Source organism: Ovis canadensis, chromosome 1 (assembly GCF_042477335.2).
Source record: "Ovis canadensis isolate MfBH-ARS-UI-01 breed Bighorn chromosome 1, ARS-UI_OviCan_v2, whole genome shotgun sequence".
NCBI classification, from domain to species: domain Eukaryota; kingdom Metazoa; phylum Chordata; class Mammalia; order Artiodactyla; family Bovidae; genus Ovis; species Ovis canadensis.
In genome coordinates this window covers 249,829,254-249,853,982 of record NC_091245.1, presented here as the reverse complement: position 1 = coordinate 249,853,982, position 24,729 = coordinate 249,829,254, and the positions used below count along the sequence as shown (strand labels likewise).

Genomic DNA, 24,729 nt, shown 5'->3' with positions numbered 1-24,729 from the left:
TAACATTATGTGGAAAACTAACATCTCTCGGGAATTTTTAGTGGGCAATCTGGGCTTCCCTGATGGCTCCCATGGTAAAGCGTCTGCCTATAATGTGGGAGACCCGGGTTCGATTCCTGGGTCGGGAAGGTCTCCTGGAGAAGGAAATGGCAATCCACTCCAGCACTCTTGCCTGGAAAATCCCATGGACGGAAGAGCCTGATAGGCTATAGTCCATGGGGTCGCAAAGAGTCGGACACGACTGAGCGACTTCACTTCACTACTTGACCACTTTGAAGAATCATAAGAATAATCATCATAACAAAAGTCAGAATAAAATTGTGCAGAAAAAAACAGCTAAGGCTGGTCATTTGCAACTTGCAAGCACCTTCATTCATTAGTCAAAATAACAGACCACACCAATTTCCCTTTTAAGAAGTAGCATAGGTGAATAAGTAGATGTAGGTTAAAACCATGTATTTCCCAACCATACATTTTTGTTAAAAATAAAAATTATAACTTTATTTTTGGCCACAGCACATGGCTTGTGGGATCTCAGTCCCCCGATCGGAAATTGAACTCCAACCACGACAGCGAAAGTGTCAAATCCTAACTATCAGACCACCAGGGAACTCCCTATAACATTTTGCTAATGTAACTACATGTAGATATAAGAATTCTTTCTCACTAATCAGTAAGTTTTCTAGCCATACCTTAATCTAAACCTGAGCCTACTCCGAGTTGAATAAGACTGATCTTCTCCAGGAATTTGTAAGTTGAGAATTAAATTCCCCTCCCCTCACTTGACTCCTCCACCTACTGGAGTGATTGTCTATCTGGGGTCAGATGTTCTACACCTCCTTCTTAAGCTGTTACAGGAAATTCAAAGCAAGGCCTGAGTTTCTATAGTCAAGAAAGAAACCTCAGGTGCATTCCTGGTGGTCCAGTGGCTGAGACTCTGTGCTGGCAATACAGGGGGCCTGGGTTTGATCCCTAGTCAGGAAACTAGATCCTACATGTTGCAGCTAAGAGTTCACATGCCACAGCTAAAGATCCCACATGCATCAACCAATACCTGGCACAGCCAAATTAAGTAACTAATTACTAAAAGGAAACAAAGAAACCGCAAAAACCAGAAACAGCTGATTTTTCACTCATCTACAGATTCTTTACTGTCTCAGTAGACCCAAAGGATTTTATAAAATGTAGATACACTTTAAAAAATAATAAAAAATAAAATGCAAATATTTGTCTTTTTTATTTTAATTTCCCTCTCACAGTTTCTCATTATATTAATATAAATTAAGCCTTGGCTCTATCACTGCTTCCTGTCTCAGAATATCAAAAGTAAACCACATATTACTCAGAATACAACATTTTCTAAAAATTTAACATAGTACTTTTCTGGAAAACAACATATAGAGAAGTCAGAAAAAGTTATAAAGAATTTCCTTGATAGAACACTAGTCCATTGGTCCCCTTTCCAGAAAACAGAGAATCCTTCTGATTACATTCAGGGCCCTTTAACTTAAAAAGAAAAAACACACTCTATTCTGCAAGGACGTTTGTGTTTCTTAAACTAAACCTAACTATTCACAGATATTCATTTAGTTTATACTATACAAGGAAAAATCCTCAACTTTTCTACTTACCAAGGCCACTATTGGTATAGGCACACCAAATATCTCTTCATCCACTGATCCAAAATTGTGGCTTCAAATAAAATTGATTAAAAAGTAAGTTATAGCTCTAGAAATATTAATTCTAAAATTTAACATAGCCCAAAAAAGTTACATCATGAACATACAAGCACCTTAGAGGTGTAATAGTGATAAAATAATTTTCCCCACAAAGGCGAGGTGAATTCAGGGACAATTTTGCTGGTTTCTATATCTGATTTTCATTATTACCTCGTATCCTTCACAGGAGGCAGGAGAGAGAGCGGGATTGAAAGCAGAGATGTAATGATCTTGCTCCAACACATCTGGGCATAAAAATATGTCATCAAAATCCTAGCTAAATTACACAAAAATTGGTGATTCAAAAAGAAGGGGAAAAAACTTTACCTCATATGGGTCAAAAAGTCCAGTTGTGCTGGCATTTGAAAAATCTGTGGCAAATTCAGAACCTAAATTTACATTGGAAATGATCTATTTATTATCAGGTAGTGTCAATCTACACCCATATCCTTATCAGTCTCAACCTTGCCTGCTCTTAAATTCATTCAAAATGTGCATTTCCAGTGCAAAGTCTCCAAAGCAATTTCCTGTTTAAGGCTTTTAGGCACATTGTCAGATCATGATTCCCAGTTTAAAGATGAGGAAAGGGGCTCAGAGAAGCAATGTGATTACCTACAGCTATATATAATCTAGGTATAGTTGCAAAGAAGCAGATTCAGTATTGAACTCAAGTCTTACACTCTCAAACATAAGACTGTTTTCAGTCTTACGTTTGAGGTGTCATCACAATTTAAAAATCACTCTTGTCTTAGAAAATACCTGAAATTAATCTAGCTTTACTATAACAGGAAGTTATTAGGGTCCCAGAAAAAACAGGATGTCTGGGATATGGGGAAAAAAGTTTAAAACTTTCACTTCTTTAAGATGAATGATTTCTATTGGTCAAATTCCAGTTGCCTGAGCAGATCGATTATCAAATCACCCTTACCTTTTGTGAGCTTATGTAACAACCAGGTATCGACAGTCCCAAAGCAGCAATTTTCTTCTTCTGTTGCTTTTCGCACCTTGAAAACACAACAGCACACGATTAGTTCAAAAAGGATAAATTATTAAGTGCATGATCAAGTGCCGATCACTAAACACAGTATCATCCCATTTTTTATAAAAATTAATATAGAGAGAAATAATTTCTAGAACTTACCCTCAACAATTCTAAGCAATTACTATAGAGTATGAAAGGCTTTAGTTTTACACCTAGCATGCTTACTTTTGTGATGAAGAAAAAGTGTATCTATTTTTTAGTTTACATATACAAATATGCCTAAATATAGAAAGTCTAAAATGCGATATAGCACAATAAAGCTCACAGGTCAAATCAAAACAGTTGCCTGTTTCTATATCACAAGTTAAGAATACTTTTGTAATTTTATAATGGTTAAAATAACAAAAAGAATACTTTGTAATATATGAAACATGAAATTCAACTTTTCATTTCCTTAAAGTTTTGCCGAACACAGAGAGCACAGCCACGCTCATTTCTTTATGTATTATTTATGGCTACTTTCATGCTACAGTGGTGGATTAGTTGTGAGGGAATCCTCATGACCTCTGAAAGCCTAAAATATTACTTATCTGGCACATCACAGAGGAAATCTGCCAAAGCAAAAAAAGAATCAAAACCTCCTTAAACTAGCTAACAGAGAAACTGCCAAGCTTGTAAAGATATCGTTAACTTACTGGAAAACAATTCCCCAAATCCTACTTGGTCATCTCTCCAACTCTTATTTGTCCTTTAAGACTAGCGTTTCCTGGATATGCCCAACCCAGCATTCAAAGATATCTTCCATACAGTTATTATCTCACAACACCATTCATTCCCTAAGCTCCTTAAGAGCAGGAACTAGATTACATTCATAATTCCAACACCTAGGAACATCTCTTTCAAATAACAGACGTTAAAAAAAAAAAACTTGCTAAATAAATGAGGTAAAAAAAAAAACCAGCAAATGAACATATTTAAGAATGAATTATATTTTAATAGTAGCAGGGATCAATGAAAGAAGATGAATGGCCTAAGTTTTAAAAAGAGAAGTCACCTGTAGATTTCTTATAACAAGTATTTTGAAGAGTCAGGGGTTATACCACTTAAATATGGAATGTGTACATGCATGCTAAGCTGCTTCAGTCATGTCCAACTCTGCAATCCTCTGGACTGTAGCCCCCCAGGTTCTTCTGTCCATGGGATTCTCCAGGCAAGAATATGGAGTGGGTTGCCATGCCCTCCTCCAGGGGATCTTCCAGACTCAGCGACTGAACCTGAATCTCCTGTGACTCCTACACTGCGGGCGGATTCTTTACCGCTGAGCCACCGGGAACCCTAAATATGGAGAACTTAAAGTAAAATAATGATATTTGAAACTTCCCAAATTTAGAAATTGTGATTCTATAATTTGTTTCAAATTAGACGAAGGTTCATCTTCATCTTTCTTTTTTGCCATGCCATGTGTCATGATTCTAGTTCCCCGACCAGGGACTGAATCCGTGCCCCTGGCATTGGGAGTGCAGTCTTAACCACTGGACCAACAGGCAAGTCCCCAAAGGTTAATCTGTATTTCAGCGAGTAGCAACAATGCCCACCAGGTAGTAAACTCATCTGTTCATTTAAAAACTACTTCAGGGCTAGCCCCTCTGATAGGCAGTAGGTCCTCATGAGGTTAGCGAGGGACAGAGTAGTATCACGGCTTCCTAAAGCAGGAAGACCAAAAGCAACCCTCTTCACATTGGGTTAAGACTCCAAATGACTCTACTGTAGGAGGAGGGGTAAACTAAAAGTTTTTTACAGGAACTCCATCTCAGCTTTGAATCATTTTAATCAAGCTGGATTTAGAAAAGGCAGAGGAACCAGAGATCAAATTGCCAACATCCACTGGATCACAGAAAAAGCAAGGGAATTCCAGAAAAATGTATACTTATGCTTCATGACTACGCTAAAGCCTTTGACTGTGTGGATCACAACAAACTGTGGAAAATTCTTAAAGAGATGAGAATACTAGACCACCTTATCTGCTTCCTGAGAAACCTGTGTGCAGGTCAAGAAGCAACAGTTAGAACCAGATATGAAACAATGGACTACTTTAAAATTGGGAAAGGAGTATGTCAAGGCTGTATATTGTCACCTTGCAATCAAACCAGTCAATCCTAAAGGAAATCAACCCTGATATTCATCAGAAGGACTGATGCCGAAGCTAAAACTCCAACACTTTGGCCACCTGATGAGAAGAGCTGATTCACTGGAAAAGACCCTGATGCTGGGAAAGACTGAAGGCAGGAGGAAAAGGGGCAACAGAGGTTGAGATAGTTGGATGGCATCGCCTACTCAATGGACATGAGTTTGAGCAAACTCTGGGAGGAGGACAGGGAAGCCTGGTGTACTGTGGCCCATGGCATCAGACATGACTTAGTGACTGAATAACAACAAAGTAATCAGGCATATGAGGAAACAAGAGAACATTGTGGCAGGGGTGGCTGCTGAGGGTGGGAAGGAGAGACAATCCATAGGAGTTACAAATACTAGCCACGGACTTTTAAAGTAACACGCTGACTTGGGGCATAGGGGTGGAAAGAAATTCTAAAACTAAAAAACTAAGAACTTAGTGGTTGGGTTTTAATAACTGTGTATTAGAAAAAGAAAAGAGATAATAAAAGAGTTGGAAGACAGGTTAGATAAAAATACCCAAAATAAGGCCCATAGAGACCAAAGAATGGAAAATATGTAATAAAGAGTAGGAGTCAAAAAGGATTTAGTCAAAAGATCTTACATACATGTAAGCAGATTTTCAGAAGGAGAATGGAGCAGAAATTTATACTTGAAGATAATAGTTGATATTATCAGTTTTCCAAATCAACAAGATATCAAGCAATGAATTTAAAGCTTCTTACAAGGCCCAAGCTTCCCAGGTGGCACCAGTGGTAAAGGACCCGTCTGCCAATCCAGGAGATGTAAGAGACAGGAGTTCAAGCCCTGGATTGGGAAGATCCCTTGGAGAAGGGAATAGCAACCCACTTCAGTATTCTTGCCTGGAGAATCCCATGGACAGAGGAGCCTGGCAGGCTATAGTCCATGGGGTCGCACATGATCGGATACGACTGAAGCAACTTAGCATGCATGCACGCATGAGGCCCAGGCAGGTTGTCACACTGAGATAAGTGCAGAAAATGTGCTTGATAAATCAACATCCATACATTACAAAATATCTTAGCAAACAGGAAAAGGAGAGTATTTCTTTAAATTTGATTAAGAATATCTAAAGAAAACCTATCATAGATTCATACTAAATGGTGAAATGTTGAAAGCTTTTGTTTCAAGATCAGGATGAGAAAAGGATCTTTGCAGTCATCCTTTCTAGTCAATATATATCCTGCAGGTCCTTATCAACATAAAGAATAAGAAATAAAAGTAGAGCCATATTTCTGTATCACATGTTATTAGGAAATTATAAATTAAACCAATGAGATACTACTTCATAACTATTGTGTGTTAGTCACTCAGTCGTGTCCAACCCTTTGCGACCCCACGGACTGTGAAAGTGAATTCTCTCAGTCGTGTCCGACTCTTTGCTACCCCATGGATTATAGCCTACCAGGCTCCTCTGTCCATGGAATTCTCCAGCAAGAGTGCTAGAGTGGGTTGCCATTTCCTTCTCCAGGGGATCTTCCCAACCCAGGGATTGAACCCAGGTCTCCCACATTGCAGGCAGATGCTTTACCATCTATGCCACCAGGGAAGCCCATGGACTGTAGCCCACCAGATTCCTCTGTCATGGGATTCTCCAGGAAAGAACAGTGGAGTGGGTTGCCATTTCCTTCTCCACCTCACAACCTCACAACTATTAGAATAGCTAAAATCCAAAGTACTCCCATCAAATGTTAGCAAGGATGTGAAGCAACTCCCATTCATCGTTGGGATGAATGCAAAATGGTAGAACCACTTCGGAAGACAATTTGGCAGTTTCTTAACAAATTTAAAACATACTCTTACCTTATCATCCAGCAATTGCATATCTAGGTATTTACCCAGATGAGGTGAAAATTTATGTTCATATAAAATCTGCACAGTGAAACCACTGTGAATGATACTGTAATTGTAGATATATCACATTAATAATACTTTATAATAATGTGTCACTATTGATTATCAATTGTAACAAATGCAGCATATTAATAATAGGAAAACTGTATTGGGGGAATATGGAAACTACTTTCTGCTCAAGGTTTCTGTAAACCTAAAACTCCTCTAAAATTAAAATGTACTAATTTCTTAATGGACAAATGATTTATTCAGCTTGCATATATCTTCTTGAGTCTGGGTAGTTGTGCATTTCTAAGAAATTTCCCCTTTTATTTAAGTTATCTAATTTGCTCGCATATGCCTGTTCATAGTATTGTCTAATGCTTTTAACTTCAGTGAAGCTGGAATTAATATTCATTCATAATTTTAGTTATCTGGATCTTCTTTTTGTTTTTTCTTTTTCTTTTCAGTCTAGCTAATCTTTTCAAACCCACTTTTGATTCTGTTGATTTTTTCAACTGTTTCTTTATTCTTTATTTCAACAGTTTTCACTCTAGTCTTTATATTACTTTCCTTCAGCTTGTCTGGGTTTAGTTTGCTCATTTTTTTCCCCAGTATCTTAAGATAGAATATTAGATTTGTTTTAACATAGTTTCTCTATGTAATATAGTCTTAATCTATATTTCCTTGTAAACACTATTCTTGCTACATCACATTTTGGTATACTATGTTTTCATTCATTTTCATTCATTTCAAAATATGTTCTAATTTCTCTTGAGATTTCTTTTTTTAACAGATTATTTAAATTGCTTTGTTTAATTTCCACATGGTTTTGAACTTCCCAACTTTCTATTACTTATTTCAAATTTCATTCCTTTGTAGTCATAGAAATACTTTGTATACTTTCAGCCCTTTTAAATGTATTGAGACTGTATTATGGTGTAGAATATAGTCTATCCTGGAGAAGCTTCCATACACACTTAAGAAGGATGTATATCCTGTTGTTATTCAGTTCAGTTCACTTCAGTCGCTCAGTCGTGTCCGACTCTTTGCGACCCCATGAATTGCAGCACGCCAGGCCTCCCTGTTCATCACGATCTCCCGGAGTTCACTCAGACTCATGTCTATCGAGTCCGTGATGCCATCCAGCCATCTCATCCTGGGTCGTCCCCTTCTCCTCCTGCCCCCAATCCCTCCCAGCATCACCGTCTTTTCCAATGAGTCAACTCTTCACATGAGGTGGCCAAAGTACTGGAGTTTCAGCTTTAGCATCAGTCCTTCCAAAGAAATCCCAGGGTTGATCTCCTTCAGAATGGACTGCTTGGATCTCCTTGCAGTCCAAGGGACTCTCAAGAGTCTTCTCCAACACCACAGTTCAAACGCATCATTCTTCGGCGCTCAGCTTTCTTCACGGTCCAACTCTCACATCCATACATGACCATTGGAAAAACCATAGCCTTGACTAGACGGACCTTAGTCGGCAAAGTAATGTCTCTGCTTTTGAATATAGTATCTAGGTTGGTCATAACTTTTCTTCCAAGGAGTAAGCATCTTTTAATTTCATGGCTGCAATCACCATCTGTAGTGATTTTGGAGCCCCCCAAAATAAAGTCTGACACTGTTTCCACTGTTTCCCCATCTATTTCCTATGAAGTGATGGGACCGGATGCCATGATCTTCGTTTTATTGTTATTAGTTTTCTATAAAAGTCTATTAGGTCTAAATAGTTTATGCTATTGTTCAAGTTTTCTGTTTCCTTATCGATCTTCTCTCCAGCTGTTCTACCAATTATTGAAGTGGGATACTGACATCTCCGACTACCACTGATTAATTTTTTATTTTCACTTTTGGTTCTGCCAATTTTTATTTCCCGTATTTTAGAACACTGTTATTAGGTGTATACCAGTTTGTAATTGTTGTGATGGATTGACTTATTATTTTAAAATGCTCTTCTTAATCTTTAGTAAAACTTTTGTTTGTTTTTAAAGTCTGTTTTATCTAATATTAGCATAGTCACTTAGCTTATGGTTGCTGTTTGCATGGACATCTTTTCTATCCGTTGACTTTTTTTTTAATTTAAATTTATTAATTTTAATTGGAAGCTAATTACTTTACAATATTGTATTGGTTTTGCCATACATCAACATGAACTGATCCACTGACTTTTTAAAAAAATATTTCACTGAGGTATAGCTGATTCACATTGTTGTATAAATTTCTGCAATATAGCAGAATGATTCAATTATATATATATGCATATATATTCTTTTTCATATTTTTTCCATTATAGTTTATTACAGAATATTGATTGTAGCTCTGTGCTACCGAGTAAGTCCCTGTCATCCTATACATTCTACTTTGCACCAGCTCATCTCAGACTCTCAATCAACAACTCAACAACTCCCCCTCCCCCTTGGCAATCACAAGACCGTCTTCTGTATGTCTGTGCGTCTGTTCTGTATAGATTCCATCCATTTACTCTTTTATTTAAGTGTCATTTTGACTCATTCACTAGCCTTTTGCATTTTCTTTTTTGGGGAGGGGCATGCTGATCAGGGACTGAACCTGGGCCCCAGAAGTGAAAGCCCAGAACTCACCCTCTAGATTCCAAGGGAACCCCCCATTTAATCTTAACTGATCTGTTTTTTTGATCTAAAGTATGTCTCCTGTAAGATAGCACACACCTTGATTTCATTTTTTTAATCTAGTCTAAAATCACAATGACATATCACCACCTATCCATCAAAATGGCTAAAATTAAAGACTGATAATATCAATTATGATGGTAAATGAAATTATAAGCTCTCTCATTCACTGCTGAGGGGTGTGTAAATTGACAAAAACTGTAAAAGTGTTTGATATTATCCACTAAAGGTGAAAATATATATATACACCTTTATGCCCTAAAAAATTCCATTCCCATGTATAGATACAATAGAAATACATTTACAGCAATAGAAATACACAGCATTATCCATAATGGCCCCAGACTGGAAATAAAGCAAATGTACATGAACAGAATGGATACACACACCATGGTAAAATCATATGCTGAACACTAAGTAGCAATGAGAAGGTAAGAAAATTAATTTACACAAAATGGTATATTTCACAAATATAACACTAAGCAAAAGGAGTCAGACACAAAAGAATAAACACTGTATGATTCCATTTACAAAGTTCAAAAATATTCCAGCAAAGAAACCTAAGTGTAGTGCCAAGGAATAAACATGTAAATTACAAACACGGAAAGAAAATGTAACACACAGTGCCACCGTGTTCTACTTCTTGATTCATGTACTGTTAAACAGATGTTTACTCTACAAAGTATCACTGAGTGGTAGGTGCATTTTGGTGCGTTTACTTTTCTATATGTGACATGATTCACCATAAAAATGGTTTAAAGAAATATTGAGTAAAGATTCCTTGTCTTCCATCCCAATGTGGTAGACACAATTTTCCCTCAAATAATCAAATTAATATCCTTATGCCTTCCATTTTTTTTTCATCCTTCAAATACACACACATATAATCTTTTCTTACCTCAGTCAGGTTCTGCAAAATCCAGGCCAGTCTCAAAGAAACATGCTGAGTTGTGAAAGTGAACAAACTGGCCGCTAGAAACTGTTTACTTCTGGTGAAAAAGTGCAGTACTCGGCAGGAACTATGTATGAGCTATTTGTTTAAAAAAAAAAAAGATATTTTAGGAAAATGTGTTTAATGGCCTTTGATGTTTCTATATCAATTCTATACACATGCAAACAAACTCAACAGCAAACAACTTCTTTAATTCCTTATATAGTGTCCTCAGCACATAAGGAAATCAAGCAAAGCACCCTAAGAGGACAATTTGCAGTCTAAAATATGAAATGTGACACACCTACTATGAATTTCTTTAGAACACTAGAGGCTCAAGCACTTACAAAAACCTTTTAAAAATAACTATTTTCTACCTCTTTACCTATTTTTAACTAGAGAAGTAAAGCAAGAGAGTCAAGGGAGAAGGCTATTTTTCTATTAGAAATATATTTTTAATCAACTTAGTATTAACACAGAAGGGAAGTTTCCCTACAGATTAAGTGTTTAGAATTTGGGATGAATTATTTTATTTAATACTATTTATATTTATCTAATGATTGAAGATTAAATATACAGGCTTTTTTTTTAATATACAGTTTTAAGTTTACTTCTTAGTATGCAAAATCTTTAATTGGAAAAAAAAAAAAAAGCCTTATACAAAAAACTAGCATTGAGCTTTAAGGTTTGTAAAACATACTAAAAAAAAAACTCCAAAACAACAAAATAAACACGTATCCTGCTACCTAATGACAAGGATGCAGATGGATGATTCAACTTCTGAAACTGATGTTTTACAAAAAATTCAATTATAGAGAATCTATTTATCAACTAAACTGAAAGATTTTGGTTTATTTAAAATAGAAATACAAATTTATTTTTCGTCCATTTTTGGCATAAGGCATCAATCAATGAATGTGTAGACTCAGTTCTGTCATTCCAGTTTTGTTCCTCATTTTTTTTTTTTGAACAACAGTCTTCAGCTTTTTTCATCTTTTCTTTCTTTTTGGTGAGAGCATTTAAGTTCTACTCTTAGCAAATTTCAGTTATACAATATAGAATTATTAATATAGTCATCACATTACACGTTAGATTCCCAGACCTTATTCATCTCATAACCAGAAGTTGTACCCTCATTTTCATCCTGTTCAGGACTCCGACCTTCCGCACTCCAACCTTCTGCACTTTACATTACTTATTAAATATAAGACTTTTTAAAAAGTATTTAATTATCCTCTTTCTGATATATGTTAAGAAATGCTTCAAACTGAAGTTCTTCCTCCACAAGCAACTAGATTTTTCTCTATAAAAACTTAGATTTGGGATCCTTCAGGGATCTTCTGTTAAAATGTAGATACTTTGGTGGCACACAAAAAATATTAAGACTTCTAACACCTGCACTTTTAATCAACATACAAACAATGAACATTTTTGTTCATATACTTAACAACTATTTATTGAGTGCCTTCCAAGTCCCAAGAACAGTGCTAAGGCCCTGAGAAAATAGAGCAAACAGGCAGAATCCCCATCTCCTCGAAATTTACATTCTAGCAGGAAGAGACAGGTAAATAAGTAATCCAATCAATAAATGAGATCATCCAAGAATACAACGGTTCTAAAATGAACCCCTATTTAATATACTACTAAAAAAGAAAAAATGCTATAAGTTACATAACCTAAGATATAATTCATGGTTAAAATGAGAAAAAAAAAATCCCTAATGATTAAAAACGCATCCTATTTAAAAATCATCAGACTTCCCTGATAGCTCAGTTGGTAAAGAATCTGCCTGCAATACGGGAGACCCCAGTTCAATTCCTGGGTTGGGAAGATCCCCTGGAGAAGGGATAGGCTACTCACTCCAGTATTCCTGGGCTTCCCTTGGGACTCAGCTAGTAAAGAATCCACCCGCAATGCGGGAGACCTGGGTTCAATCTGGGTTGGGAAGATCCCCTGGAGAAGGGAAAAGCTACCCACTCTAGTATTCTGGTCTGGAGAATCCCATGGACTGTATAGTCTGTGAGGTAGCAGAGTCAGACACTACTGAGTGACTTTCACTTTAAAAATCATTCTTTTCAAAATTAGAAAAAATACACATCTTATAACTCATACACTGTTGGTGGAAATGTAAATGGTACAACCACTCTGAAAAAAAAGTACAGCATTTATTTTCTTATAAACAAAACACACAATTACCCTATATTCTAGCAGTCATCCTCTTGGGGTACTTACCTCAGAGAAATGAAAACTTACTCTCGCATAAAACCCCGTAAACAAATGTTCATAACAGCTTTATCGGTAACAGCTCCAAACTCACTCTAGCACAGGTGTCCCTCAACAGGTGGCACATGAATAAAACTCGGCAATAAAGCAGAAAGGAGCACTGATACATGTAACAACCTGAGTTCTCCAGGGAATTATACTAAGCGAAAAACGACCCAGATTAAAAAAGGTTATGCTGCATGATGCCACGTCTCACATTTTTGAAACGAGAAAAATTTGTAATGAAGGACAGATTAGTGGTTGCAACGAGCTAAGGACGGGAGAGAGTGGGGAGGAACGCAGGAGAGGGGCAGATGTGGTTATAAAAAAGCAGCATGAGGGATCCTTGTAGTGATGAAAGTATTCAGTGCCTTGACTGTGGTGCCAGGTAAATGAACATACGGAAAAAACTATAGAAACTAAAACACATACACCTATAAACAGAGATGAGCAAGAGTAAAGCTGGGAAAATCTGAATAAGATCTATGGAATATATTAATGTTGATATTCTGGTTTAACACTATGCTATAGTTTTGTGAACTGTTACCACTTCAGAGAAACTGTAAAACATATAAGGGATCTCTGTATTATTTCTTACAACTGCATGTGAGTCTACAATTGTCTCAACTAAAACTTCAATTAAGAAATGTGTGTTAGATCTTTGAAGTTTGATGACTATTGTGAAAGAAAGGACAGTAATAAAGACTGGATTGGAGGCGGAGATGCTGCTATAAATAAGATGGCAGAGAAGGGCTCCCACAGAGGAGGGGATGGTGAGCCGGGCCCTGAAGGATGAGAAGAGTCCAGCCATGATGCTGGAGGGGTCCCTTGCAGGTATGAGGGCTTTAGGGTGAGAAAGGGCTTGAGGGCTGGCAAAGCTAGAGCCTAACTCTTACTTAGCAGCTTCAGGGAGAGCGGGGTCTGGAAAGAGGTCAGGGTCAAACTATGATAAGAAGTTAGGCTAAAAGCAAAGAAGAACCTTAGCAGCCATTAGGCACGAATCAGAACAACAGTGAGAAGAAGCGTGGGTGCCTGGAGGAGACATGGTGCCAGGAGATGGCCACCGTGCCTCAATTTCTCCACCACTCTGCCTGGGGGCAGTGGTGGCTAAACTCACGACGTCGGTGCCAACTCTGGCGCATCCTTCCTAAACATTTCCAAGAACCTCCATCACTGCTGTCACCACAAGCATCTGGAAAAGGACAGTTACAGGGTAGGGTTCCTTCAGCAGGACTGGCTCTGCTATTTTGTGTGCTAAACTCTTAAGAATCTGTTTGTATGCATTTCTCTGCTAGGAGAGGCCCAAAGGTACATCATAGACATGTTCAGTATCAAGTAGCCAAAGTCCTTTAAATGTTCAGTTTTGTGCCTGATGCCAATTTTATGTCACAACTTGAGATTTGGGGCTTATTCTACAGAAATAAATGTTTTCACAATTTATTTTCAAAGGCACAAACATTTTAAACACTTTAGTGACCAACTTAAGTAAAGTGAAGAAGTGAAGTGAAGTTGCTTAGTCGTGTCTGACTCTTTGTGACTCCATGGACTGTAGCCTACCAGGCTCCTCCGTCCATGGGATTTTTCAGGCAAGAATACTGGAGTGGGTTGCCATTTCCTTCTCCAGGGTAACTTCCCAACCCAGGGTTCGAACTCCGGTCTCCTGCATTGTAGGCAGACACTTTACCGTCTGAGCCACAAGGGAAGCCACCTTAAGGAATGAAATGTCTAATGAATTGACTGACTAAAAACTAAAATTATATGTTAAACTATAACACTGCACATTATAAACAGTGCAATTTTAAAGTATACCAAAGTTCACAACATTTCCTTATAACCCCTTTCAACACCCTTGCTCTGTCTTTCTGTAAACAGCATCTCTGATATTCAGCTTCACAAGCTATTAAGGGAAAATATATTTTTATATATTAAACTAACCAAAAAAATCAGTGTGGGTGAGATTATGGCAGACATGCTTCATTCATGTATTACTGTCATATTTATAATATGTTGGGTTGGCCAAAAAGTTGGTTTGGTTTTCCCACGATGTTATGAAAAAGCCAAACAAACTTTTTGGCCGACCCAATATCTGGACTTGCTTTTCATATAAAATTAATGTCTTCAAACACTTATCAAGGAAACCTGATGTTCCAGACACTCCCCTATCCGTTACCTAGGAGGGGCAACCTAGCTGAGAAAGCATTTAACTGTGTGGTATTAGAAGCATTAAAATGATCAGTATTGCATAGCTAGTCTTATAATTAATATTTAGTATAATAGAATGTAATAATATTTGGTCTTGATTATAAGACCAAATATTGCAGGTATCACCACATTTGAGGAGCTGGAAAACTGCCTTCCTCTTTGACTCAGTAATCTCACACTTCTGAGTGATATATCGCAACTGCTGCCCCTGTCGTCAGCAGCCTTATCACTGCCTTCCACGTGCCAGGCATCATGCTGAAACATTGCGGCAGTCGGGCAGTGAGCTAGTTATCTACCTCAATATCCATTCTCCACTTTTATAACTATGTCCAGATGATAAAATCTGGACATGGTCTGTACCTATTCTGGACATAGTCGGTATTTTTTCTATTTCTCCAGGAATCAAGATGAATTCTCAGTAACTTATGAACCTCTGGCCCACCCCAAACCTCCTCAGGACTTCAGGAAGAGTAGCTGTTAAGCACTTCAACCCACCACACATACTTCAGGGTGACTCCTATTAAATTTCACTAGTATGGGGAGTATGCAGTGTGTATTCTCTTCTTAATGTCCTAAAACATCATCAGTAGATTATATAATTCAGCATACAGCTAAAGAATATATACAGGAAAAACAGTAACATCCAAATCACAGAACATAAGAAAAAGATTACCTTCATTAAAAGAGAACTATTCCAAGATTTTACAAGTTCAGCAGCTCTTAGGTCTTGCCAACTAATGAAGTTGTGGAAATGCTTTCCCGTTTTCCTAAGAAAGATGGAAACAGTATTTTGAGACTCATTATAAATCAGTGACTACACTATATAAAAGATCTGCCGCCACAAGAGAAAACAAATTTAGAGGCCAAACTGTAGTTTCAACATATGATTTAATTAGGTGGGGCTCTGTAAATGTCTCTTCTTTTTGATTTGACAAATTGAGCACACTCTGTAACAATTATGTGATACATAGCATAAAATGTTCAATCAGATTCTACCCAAAAAGCTATCCTTTTTGAAGCATGACAACGTGGGCACTTCCAAAAACAAAGCAAAACTGATGAAACATCTTTAAAGACGCTGATACAACTTTAAAAGCAAGATAAAGAAGCCAATGCTTTTTCCTTTCACTGTACTTATCTTGATAATACACAATCAGATAAAAACTGTACCTACAGGAGTGCTGAAATGTAGCCTTATCCTATTTTATGCTTCTCAACTTTAGGACTGGTTAGCCACTGGCAACCTACTCGGTTTCCCAAAATTTGTCCAAAGAAATAAATAAATAAATTCAACAAACTGGGTCAACACTACAATGAAAGTATAACCCTAAGAAATATAGTAGAAATAAATACTTTTTCCTTTGAGGTTCCTGCAAATCAATCACTGTCATCCACTCAGGTCCAGCATCCAGCCCTGGCTGGCCTGCTGTCTTTCCTCCAGGAGGAAACATTACCCCTGTGTGACTGTGAAAGTGAAAAGTGAAAATGTTAGTCCCTCAGTCGTGTCCAACTCTTTGCAACCACATGGACTGTAGCCCACCAGGCTCCTCTGTCCATGGAATTCTCCAGGCAAGAACACTGGAGTGGGTTGCAATTTGCTTCTCCAAGGGATCTTCCCGCACCAGGGATTGAACCCAGGTCTCCCGCACTGCAGGCAAACTCTTTACCATCTGGGCCACCAGACCATGGTCAATTCCCAAGACTGTCATTTCCAATGCTTCTTTAGCAGTCCTCACCCAGGGTCACATCCTCAACTTTACCACCTGGAAACATTCTACCACTGGTATTCTATCACTTTGTTATAAACCTGAAACATTGTAAATCAAGTATACTTGAACTGAAAATACAAAATTGCTTAATGAGAGGAAAATTCTCACAGTATAATATTAAAGGAAAAAAATCAGGATTAAAAACATTACATATATTCCAATTCCAACTTGTTAAAAAAATAAATAAATAAGGCAAATTAACTACCACCCCCCAAAAATACTTAACTTTGTAATATATCAGTAGGCATGTCTTGCTACTGGATTGGCCAAAATGTTTGCTTGGGTTTTTCTGTACCATCTTATGGAAAAACCTGAATGAACTTTTTGGTCAACCCAATATTATTTCAGTTCTCTCAGTCTCCCTAAATACCTTCCCTTCCTTTAATCCCTCAAACATTCCCTTTTCTTCCTGAGAACCTCACCTAGGTTTACTTTACTACTGGGCTTATTTACATGTCCTTCCACTTTACTGGGGGCTTCCCATGTGGCTCAGGGGTAAAGAATCCACCTGCCAATGTAGGAGACACAGGAGATGCGGTTTGATCCCTGGGTAGGGAAGATCCCTAGAGGAGCAAACGGCAACCCACTCCAATATTCTTGCCTGGAAAATTCTATGGACAGAGGAGCCTGGTGGCTACAATCCATAGTGTCACAAAGAGTTGGACAGAAAAGAGTCAGACACAACTTAGCGGCTGAACAACAACAAATCAGTTTAACAACTTGCCTTCACATGATCTCTATCAATTCTTTTTTAAATTGTGGTAAAATATACATAACATAAAGTTTACTATTTTAACCATTTTTAAGTGCACAATACAGTGTGGCATTAATGTTAACATAGCCACTATCTCCAAACACCTGGGCTGTTTCCACCTTCTTGCTACTGTGAATAATGCTGCTATAAACACTGCTGTAAGATATCTGTTTGAGTCCCTGCTTTCAATTCCTTGTGTACATATCGAGGATTAGAATTGCTGGGTCATATGGTAATTCTATGTTTAGTTTCTGAGGAACTGCCAGTTTTCCACAATGGCTGCACCATTTGACATTTCAACAACCACTATATAAGAGTTCCAATTTTTCCATATCCTTACCAACACTTGTTATTTTACATTTAAAAACTTATAGCCATCCTGCGGGGTGTGAAGTGGTACCTCATTGTGGTTTTGATTTGCATTTCCTCAACAAGAATTTTTCATGTTCTTATTGACCATTTGAATATTATTCAAATCTTTAACCATTTGTAAATTCATAACTGGATCTAGGTTTTGGTGGTATGGTTGAGCTATAGGAGTTATTTATATATTCTGGATATTAATCCTTTATCAAATATACAATTTGCAATATTTTCTACCATTTTGTGAGTTTTCACTCAAAGTGTCCTTTTTTCTTTTCTTTCTGGTTTTCATTTTTATTAATGGGATCACAGCATTCACCTACATCATGAACAGAGTACTTCTTTTTCCTTGAATGATCCAAATGGTCACCATTATTACTACTACCAGTCAGAAAAGCGATTCTCCGTTTGTTTTAGTCCTCAGTCTTAAATGAAATTAGAAGCCAAGCACAGCAAGACACACACCTTTCATATTACGTGTTTCAGTCAGTTTTCAGAAATCAAATTTAAGATATCAATGGCTATAAACTTTTCAGACACATTTTAAAATTGTAAATTATACACTATGCCAAAATAATTTCAAGACAACTTTATTTCTTATTATTTTGGATTAAATTAAGGTAATTCTGTTTCTATTTTGGAGAATTCTAATAGTTAAGAAAAATTTTTTTTAATTACTCATCATAAACAGATAAAAACATTTTACCGGCATTCTTTGATTCATGAAAGTTTTTAATTTTCAACTTTAAAAAAGTTTTTAAAGTTCAACTTATCTATTTTTTTCATTTGTTAGCTGTGCTTTTGAAGTCATTTAAGAAATCATAATAAATCCACAGTAATGAAGATTTCCTCTACATTTTCTTGTAAGAGTTTTATAGATTTGTATTTTAAATGTATTTATTGATCCATTTTTAGTTTCCTTTTCTTTACTGAATTTTTATTTTTTTAAATTTTTTGGCTGCATGGCATACGGGATTCTAGTTCCCAACCAGACACTGAATTTGTGCCCCCTAGAGTGGGAGTGCCAAGTCCCAACCACAGGGCCACCAGGGAAGCCCCCTGACTTAATTTTTATATTTGGTATATGGTAAGGGTCTCACTTCATTCTTTCGCATGCAGATGTCCAGTTTTCTCAGTATCTTTTGTTGAAAAGACTCTTCTTTCCCCATTGCCTGGTCACAGCTCCCTAGTTTCTATGGATTGCCATAACAAAGTATCACAAACAGGGTGGCTAAAAGAATAGCAATTTATCGTCTCCCAGTTCTGGAGGCTAGAAGTCCAAAGTTATGGTGTCAGTAGGGCCATGCTCCCTCTGGAAGCCGTAAGAGAGTCTGCCCTCATCTACCCCGAGTTTCTGGTAGTGTGCAATAGTCACTCAATCACAGTCGACTCTTTCTGACCCCATGGACCGCAGCCCACCAGAATCCTCTGTCCATGGAATTTTCCAGGCCAGAATACTGGAGTGGGTTGCCACTCCCTTCTCCAGGGGACCTTCCCAACCCAGGGATCCGGGGATTTGCAGCAATCTCTGACATCCCCTGGCTCAAAGCCACATCACTCCTATCCTCCTTCTTCACATGGTGGTGTCCCTGTATCTGCATCTCATGAGGAAATTGGTCACATCTGATGAAGAGTTCACCCTACTGCATTATGACCTCATCCTAATTAAATAACTACATTTGCAATGACCCTGTTTCCAAAAGTGACTGCCAAGGCACTATTGTTGCTTTTATTGGGCTATTCCCCCAAATCTCTACCACTTTTATGTGTGAGATTACTGAATCAAAGAGTAAGACAATTTTCCAGCTCCTTAAATGTGGCAAAACTTGCTATATTTGATCTTGTAACCAGTACTGCATAGTGATTGTTCTAATAACTTTTGATGCCACACAGTCAAATGCCTTCTCAGTTAGGGTGTCCCTACCAGGTGGTGCATGGAGGAGTGTTGAGCATCAGTTTTCCTTGATAAGTATCTGGACGTGTCAATTTGATACGAAGCAAGCATGAATATGCTTTATTGACTATGCCAAAGCCTTTGACTGTGTGGATCACAAAAAACTGTGGAAAATTCTGAAAGAGATGGGAATACCACACCACTTGATCTGCCTCTTGAGAAACCTATATGCAGGTCAGGAAGCAACAGTTAGAACTGGACATGGAACAACAGACTGGTTCCAAATAGGAAAAGGAGTACGTCAAGGCTGCGTATTGTCACCCTGCTTATTTAACTTCTATGCAGAGTACATCATGAGAAACGCTGGGCTGGAAGCAGTACAGGCTGGAATCAAGATTGCCGGGAGAAATATCAATAACCTCAGATACGCAAATGACATCACCCTTATGGAAGAAAGTGAAGAGGAACTAAAAGCCTCTTGAGAAAAGTGAAAGAAGAGAGTGAAAAAGTTGGCTTAAAGCTCAACATTCAGAAAATGAAGATCATGGCATCTGGTCCCATCACTTCATGGCAAATAGATGGGGAAACAGTGGAAACAGTGTCAGACTTTACTTTCGGGGGTTCCAAAATCACTGCAGATGGTGATTGAAGCCATGAAATTAAAAGATGCTTACTCCTTGGAAGGAAAGTTATGGCACAGGGATGATCCAGAGAGATGATATGGGGTGGGAGGTGGGATGGGGGTTCAGGATTGGGAACTCATGTACACCCGTGGCAGATTCATGTCAATGTATGGCAAAACCAATACAGTACTGTAAAGTAAAATAAAGTAAAAATAAAAATTAAAAAAAAAAAGGAAAGTTATGACCAACCTAGATGGCATATTCAAAAGCAGAGACATTACTCTGCCAACAAAGGTCCGTCTAGTCAAGGCTATGGTTTTTCCAGTGGTCATGTATGGATGTGAAAGTTGGACTGTGAAGAAGGCTGAGCACTGAAGAATTGATGGTTTTGAACTGTGGTGTTGGAGAAGACGCTTGAGAGTCCCTTGGACTGCAAGGAGATCCAACCAGTCCATTCTACAGGAAATCAGTCCTGGATGTTCTTTGGAAGGACTGATGCTAAAGCTGAAACTCCAATACTTTGGCCACCTCATGCGAAGAGTTGACTCATTGGAAAAGACTCTGATGCTGGGAGGGATTGGGGGCAGGAGGAGAAGGGGATGACAGAGGATGAGATGGCTGGATGGCATCACTGACTCGATGGATATGAGTCTGGGTGAACTCCGGGAGTTGGTGATGGACAGGGAGGCCTGGCGTGCTGCGATTCGTGGGGTTGCAAAGAGTTGGACACGGCTGAGCGACTGAAGTGAACTGAACTGAAGTGAAGCATGAGTATACTGTAGAATATGACAGCAATGCATGAGTGAAACAAGTTTGCCATAATCTCACCCACACTGATTTTTTTTGTTAGTTTAATATATAAAAACACATCTTGCTTTAATAACTTGTGAGGCTGAATACAGAGGGGCTGTTTACAGGAAAGGCAGAGCAAGTAAGGGAGTTGAAAGTGGTTTTAAGAAAAGGCATGAGTTCTGAACTGTATGGTTTTATACTGTTTGTAATATGTAATTTTATACCTTCATATATAATTTCAATTTGTAAAAGATAAATCTATCCAACATTGCTTATATCAACTAGTTTTTAACTCAGGTCAGTGAGATTCTTCTCTTTTATATTTTTAAAGTTTATTTAGTTATGTATGTGTTTATTTGGCTGTGTTGGTCTTAGTTGCAGCATGTGGGGTCTTCACCGCATCATACAGATCTTTCCTTGCCGCACATGGGCTCAGTAGTTGCAGCACTCGGGCTTAGTTGCCCCAAGGCATGTGGGATCTTAATTCCCCAACCAGAGATAGAATCCACGTCCCCTGCTTTGGCAGGCAGATTCTTAACCACCGGACCACCAGGAAGGTCCCTCCGTGAGATACTTTAAATTTTCATTCTTTTGAAAATAAATGTGGTAGCTCTAGGAATCTGTTCTTGCCACTCCTCGGTTATTGCCAATTCTTTCTTAACCGAGAGCTGCAGCTATCAGTTTGTGACTTTTCCACACTGGTTTTGCACCCTGAGTATTCCTTGCTATGTGTGGTCACTGATGTTTCTGAAGCTTCTGTTATCTTTCCTGTGTGATCAGCTAGTGATCTGACACACAGTTTCTAAAATGTGAGGCCCCCAAATCCCAAAAGAGGTACTGGCCCTTTAAAATCTTCCAAGAGATGTGCCCAAGGAAGCCACTGTAGCCGAGAGCGCCAGAGCCTAGGTAGGCACCTGTGCCAGTTCTGCAGGGCATTGCAAAATCCACCAGAGTATATAGGCCTGATTTTTTAAAGTTCAGTTTTAACTGGAGGATAATTGGTTTACAACATTGTGTTGGTTTCTGCTGTACAACAATGTGAACGAGCCGTAAGTATACACGTACCTCCTCTCTCTAGAGCCTCCCTCCCATCTAGCCCCCCATCCCACCCCTCTAGGCTGTCACAGAGCACTCATCTGAGCTCCCTGTGCTATCCAGCAGCTTCCCACTAGCTATTTCATACATGACAGTATGCATATGCGCCAACGCTACGCTCAATTTGTCCCACCTTCTTCCCCCACTGTGTCCACACAGCTGTTCTCTACATCTGTGTCTCTATTCCTGCCCTGCAAGTAGGTTCATCAGTACCAGTTTTCTAGACTCCATGGGTAGGCATTAGTTTTTAATTAATTTAATTTTTAATCATAAAAATATATGATATTTGTTTTTCTCTTTCTGACTGACTTCACTCTATTCAGTAGGTTCTGCATGTGTGGCATGCTAAGTCTCTTCAGTCATGTCCGACTCTTTGTGACCCTATGGACTGTAGCCCACCAGGCTCCTCTGTCCATGGGATTTTTCCAGGCAAGAATACTGGAGAGGGTTGCCAAGCCCTCCTCCAGGGGATCTTCCTGACCCAGGGATCGAACCTGTGTCTCTTATGTCTCCTGCACTGGCAGGCAGGTTCTTTATCACTACAGCAACTAGGAGCCCCAAATCTTTGTGGGACAAGATTCCCATGACCTGCCCTGGCACCTGCCCTCAGTCCTGAAGGCAGCAGGGCTGAAGAATGGAGCTGGTGGCACATGCTATCTCTTCCCCAAGGACAGGGGTCTCCACCTTCATCCCAGCAGTCTGCAAGTTAATATCAGGAAGAGTCAGGTTGCAGAGTTGTGAAAGAGCTTGTTCCAATCTTTCCCAATCAGCAGTTGCTGTGGTGGAGGGACCAATCTCTACAGCTTCCCACTCCACTATTGTGGTGATGTCACTCTCTACCCCTGGACTTTCAAGTTACCTACCTACCTTTTCAATACCTAACCTGAGATCACTCTTTCTTCTGGGTTCACTTTCAATGTCAGAACTGCTGAGAGAAGCTGGAAAAAAATCATATAGCCTTGTTAATTGGTACCAGCCCCTACTTATAAGATATAAACTCATCTCCTTCCTCAGAGTCACAAAAACTGATGAAAGTCTTTCTCGTATCGATAACCAGTTTCCTCTCATTCACCCTCAACTGCTAACTGCTACTGCTGCTAAGTCGCTTCAGTCGTGTCCGACTCTGTGCGACCCCAGAGACGGCAGCCCACCAGGCTCCTCCTTCCCTGGGATTCTCCAGGCAAGAACACTGGAGTGGGTTGCCATTTCCTTCTCCAATGCATGAAAGTGAAAAGCCAAAGTGAAGTCGCTCAGTCGTGTCCGACTCCTAGCGACCCCATGGACTGCAGCCTACCAGGCTCCTCTTTCCATGGGATTTTCCAGGCAAGAGTACTGGAGTGGGGTGCCATTGCCTTCTCTGATTCACCCTCAAGGGCCCATCTAAATGTTCACCAGATTTCTCAAGCCCTAGGCCACCACTGGCTTCTTGTTTCTCAAAGGAAGTCAGGACACTGGGAAGGACCTTCCTCCACTCCCCACAGCTCCACCAGCTACACCATCAGCCATTCATGGATCTCTCTCTTGGTCCAGAGGAGAAGCTTTCTTTCTCCAGGTCTAAGCCTGGTACCTCCATTTGGACTCTCGGTATCCATGCTTTCCTTTTCTACTACTTCATTTCACAAACATTCCTCAGCTGTCTTCTCTAAATACGCTTCAATCTCCCCATTTTCGACCAAATCCAAAATTCCTGATGCAGGATGCCTCCCCAGCCAGCTAAGCCCTTGGTGTTTCCTCATCACCTCCCACTATCTCAACTACATACAATTCGAATGCAGTTTAGATTCCCAATCATTCATGAATATTATATTCACCATGGCCACTAATATATTCCTTTCTATTTTTTTGGCAGTGTGGCTTGTGAGATCTTAGTACCCCAGTTCAGTTCAGTCCCTCAGTCATGTCCGACTCTTTGCGACCCCATACACCACAGCAGGCCAGGCCTCCCTGTCCATAACCAACTCCTTGGAGGCCACTCAAACCCATATCCATTGAGTCGGTGATGCCATCCAACCATCTCATCCTCTGTCGTCCCCTTCTCCTCCCGCCCTCAATCTTTCCCAGCATCAGGGTCTTTTCAAATGAGTCAGCTCTTCGCATCAGGTGGCCAAAGTACTGGAGTTTCAGCTTCAACATCAGTCCTTCCAATGAACACTCAGGACTGATCTCCTTTAGGATGGACTGGTCAGATCTCTTTGCAGTCCAAGGGACTCTAAAGAGTCTTCTCCAATACCACAGTTCAAAAGCATCAATTCTTCAGTGCTCAGCCTTCTTCACAGTCCAACTCTCACATCCATACATGACTACTGGAAAAACCATAGCCTTGACTAGACAGACCTTTGTTGGCAACGTAATGTCTCTGCTTTTTAATATGCTGTCTAGGTTGGTGAACTCTGGGAGTTGGTGATGGACAGGGAGGCCTGGCGTGCTGTGATTCATGGGGTTGCAAAGAATCGGACACAACTGAGCGACTGAACTGAACTGAACTAGGTTGGTTGTAACTTTCCTTCCAAGGAGTAAGTGTCTTTTAATTTCATGGCTGCAGTCACCATCTGCAGTGATTTTGGAGCCCAAAAACATAAAGTCTGACACTGTTTCCACTGTTTCCCCATCTATTTCCCATGAAGTGATGGGACCAGATGCCATGATCTTTGTTTTCTGAATGTTGAGCTTTAA

General features: G+C 39.1%; 1 protein-coding gene across 1 annotated transcript in view; it reads right to left on the bottom strand.

Moving 5' to 3' along the window:
* GK5 (glycerol kinase 5) overlaps positions 1-24,729 on the bottom strand; it is an 81,726-nt gene that overhangs the window by 27,961 nt on the left and 29,036 nt on the right. The window contains exons 4-9 of the mRNA XM_069563707.1: positions 15,440-15,533; positions 10,270-10,401; positions 2,647-2,722; positions 2,046-2,107; positions 1,890-1,963; positions 1,632-1,692 (exon numbers count right to left, since the gene is read on the bottom strand). Of these exons, the coding sequence (XP_069419808.1) occupies positions 1,632-1,692; positions 1,890-1,963; positions 2,046-2,107; positions 2,647-2,722; positions 10,270-10,401; positions 15,440-15,533 (499 nt within the window). The remainder of the gene's footprint in view (positions 1-1,631; positions 1,693-1,889; positions 1,964-2,045; positions 2,108-2,646; positions 2,723-10,269; positions 10,402-15,439; positions 15,534-24,729) is intronic.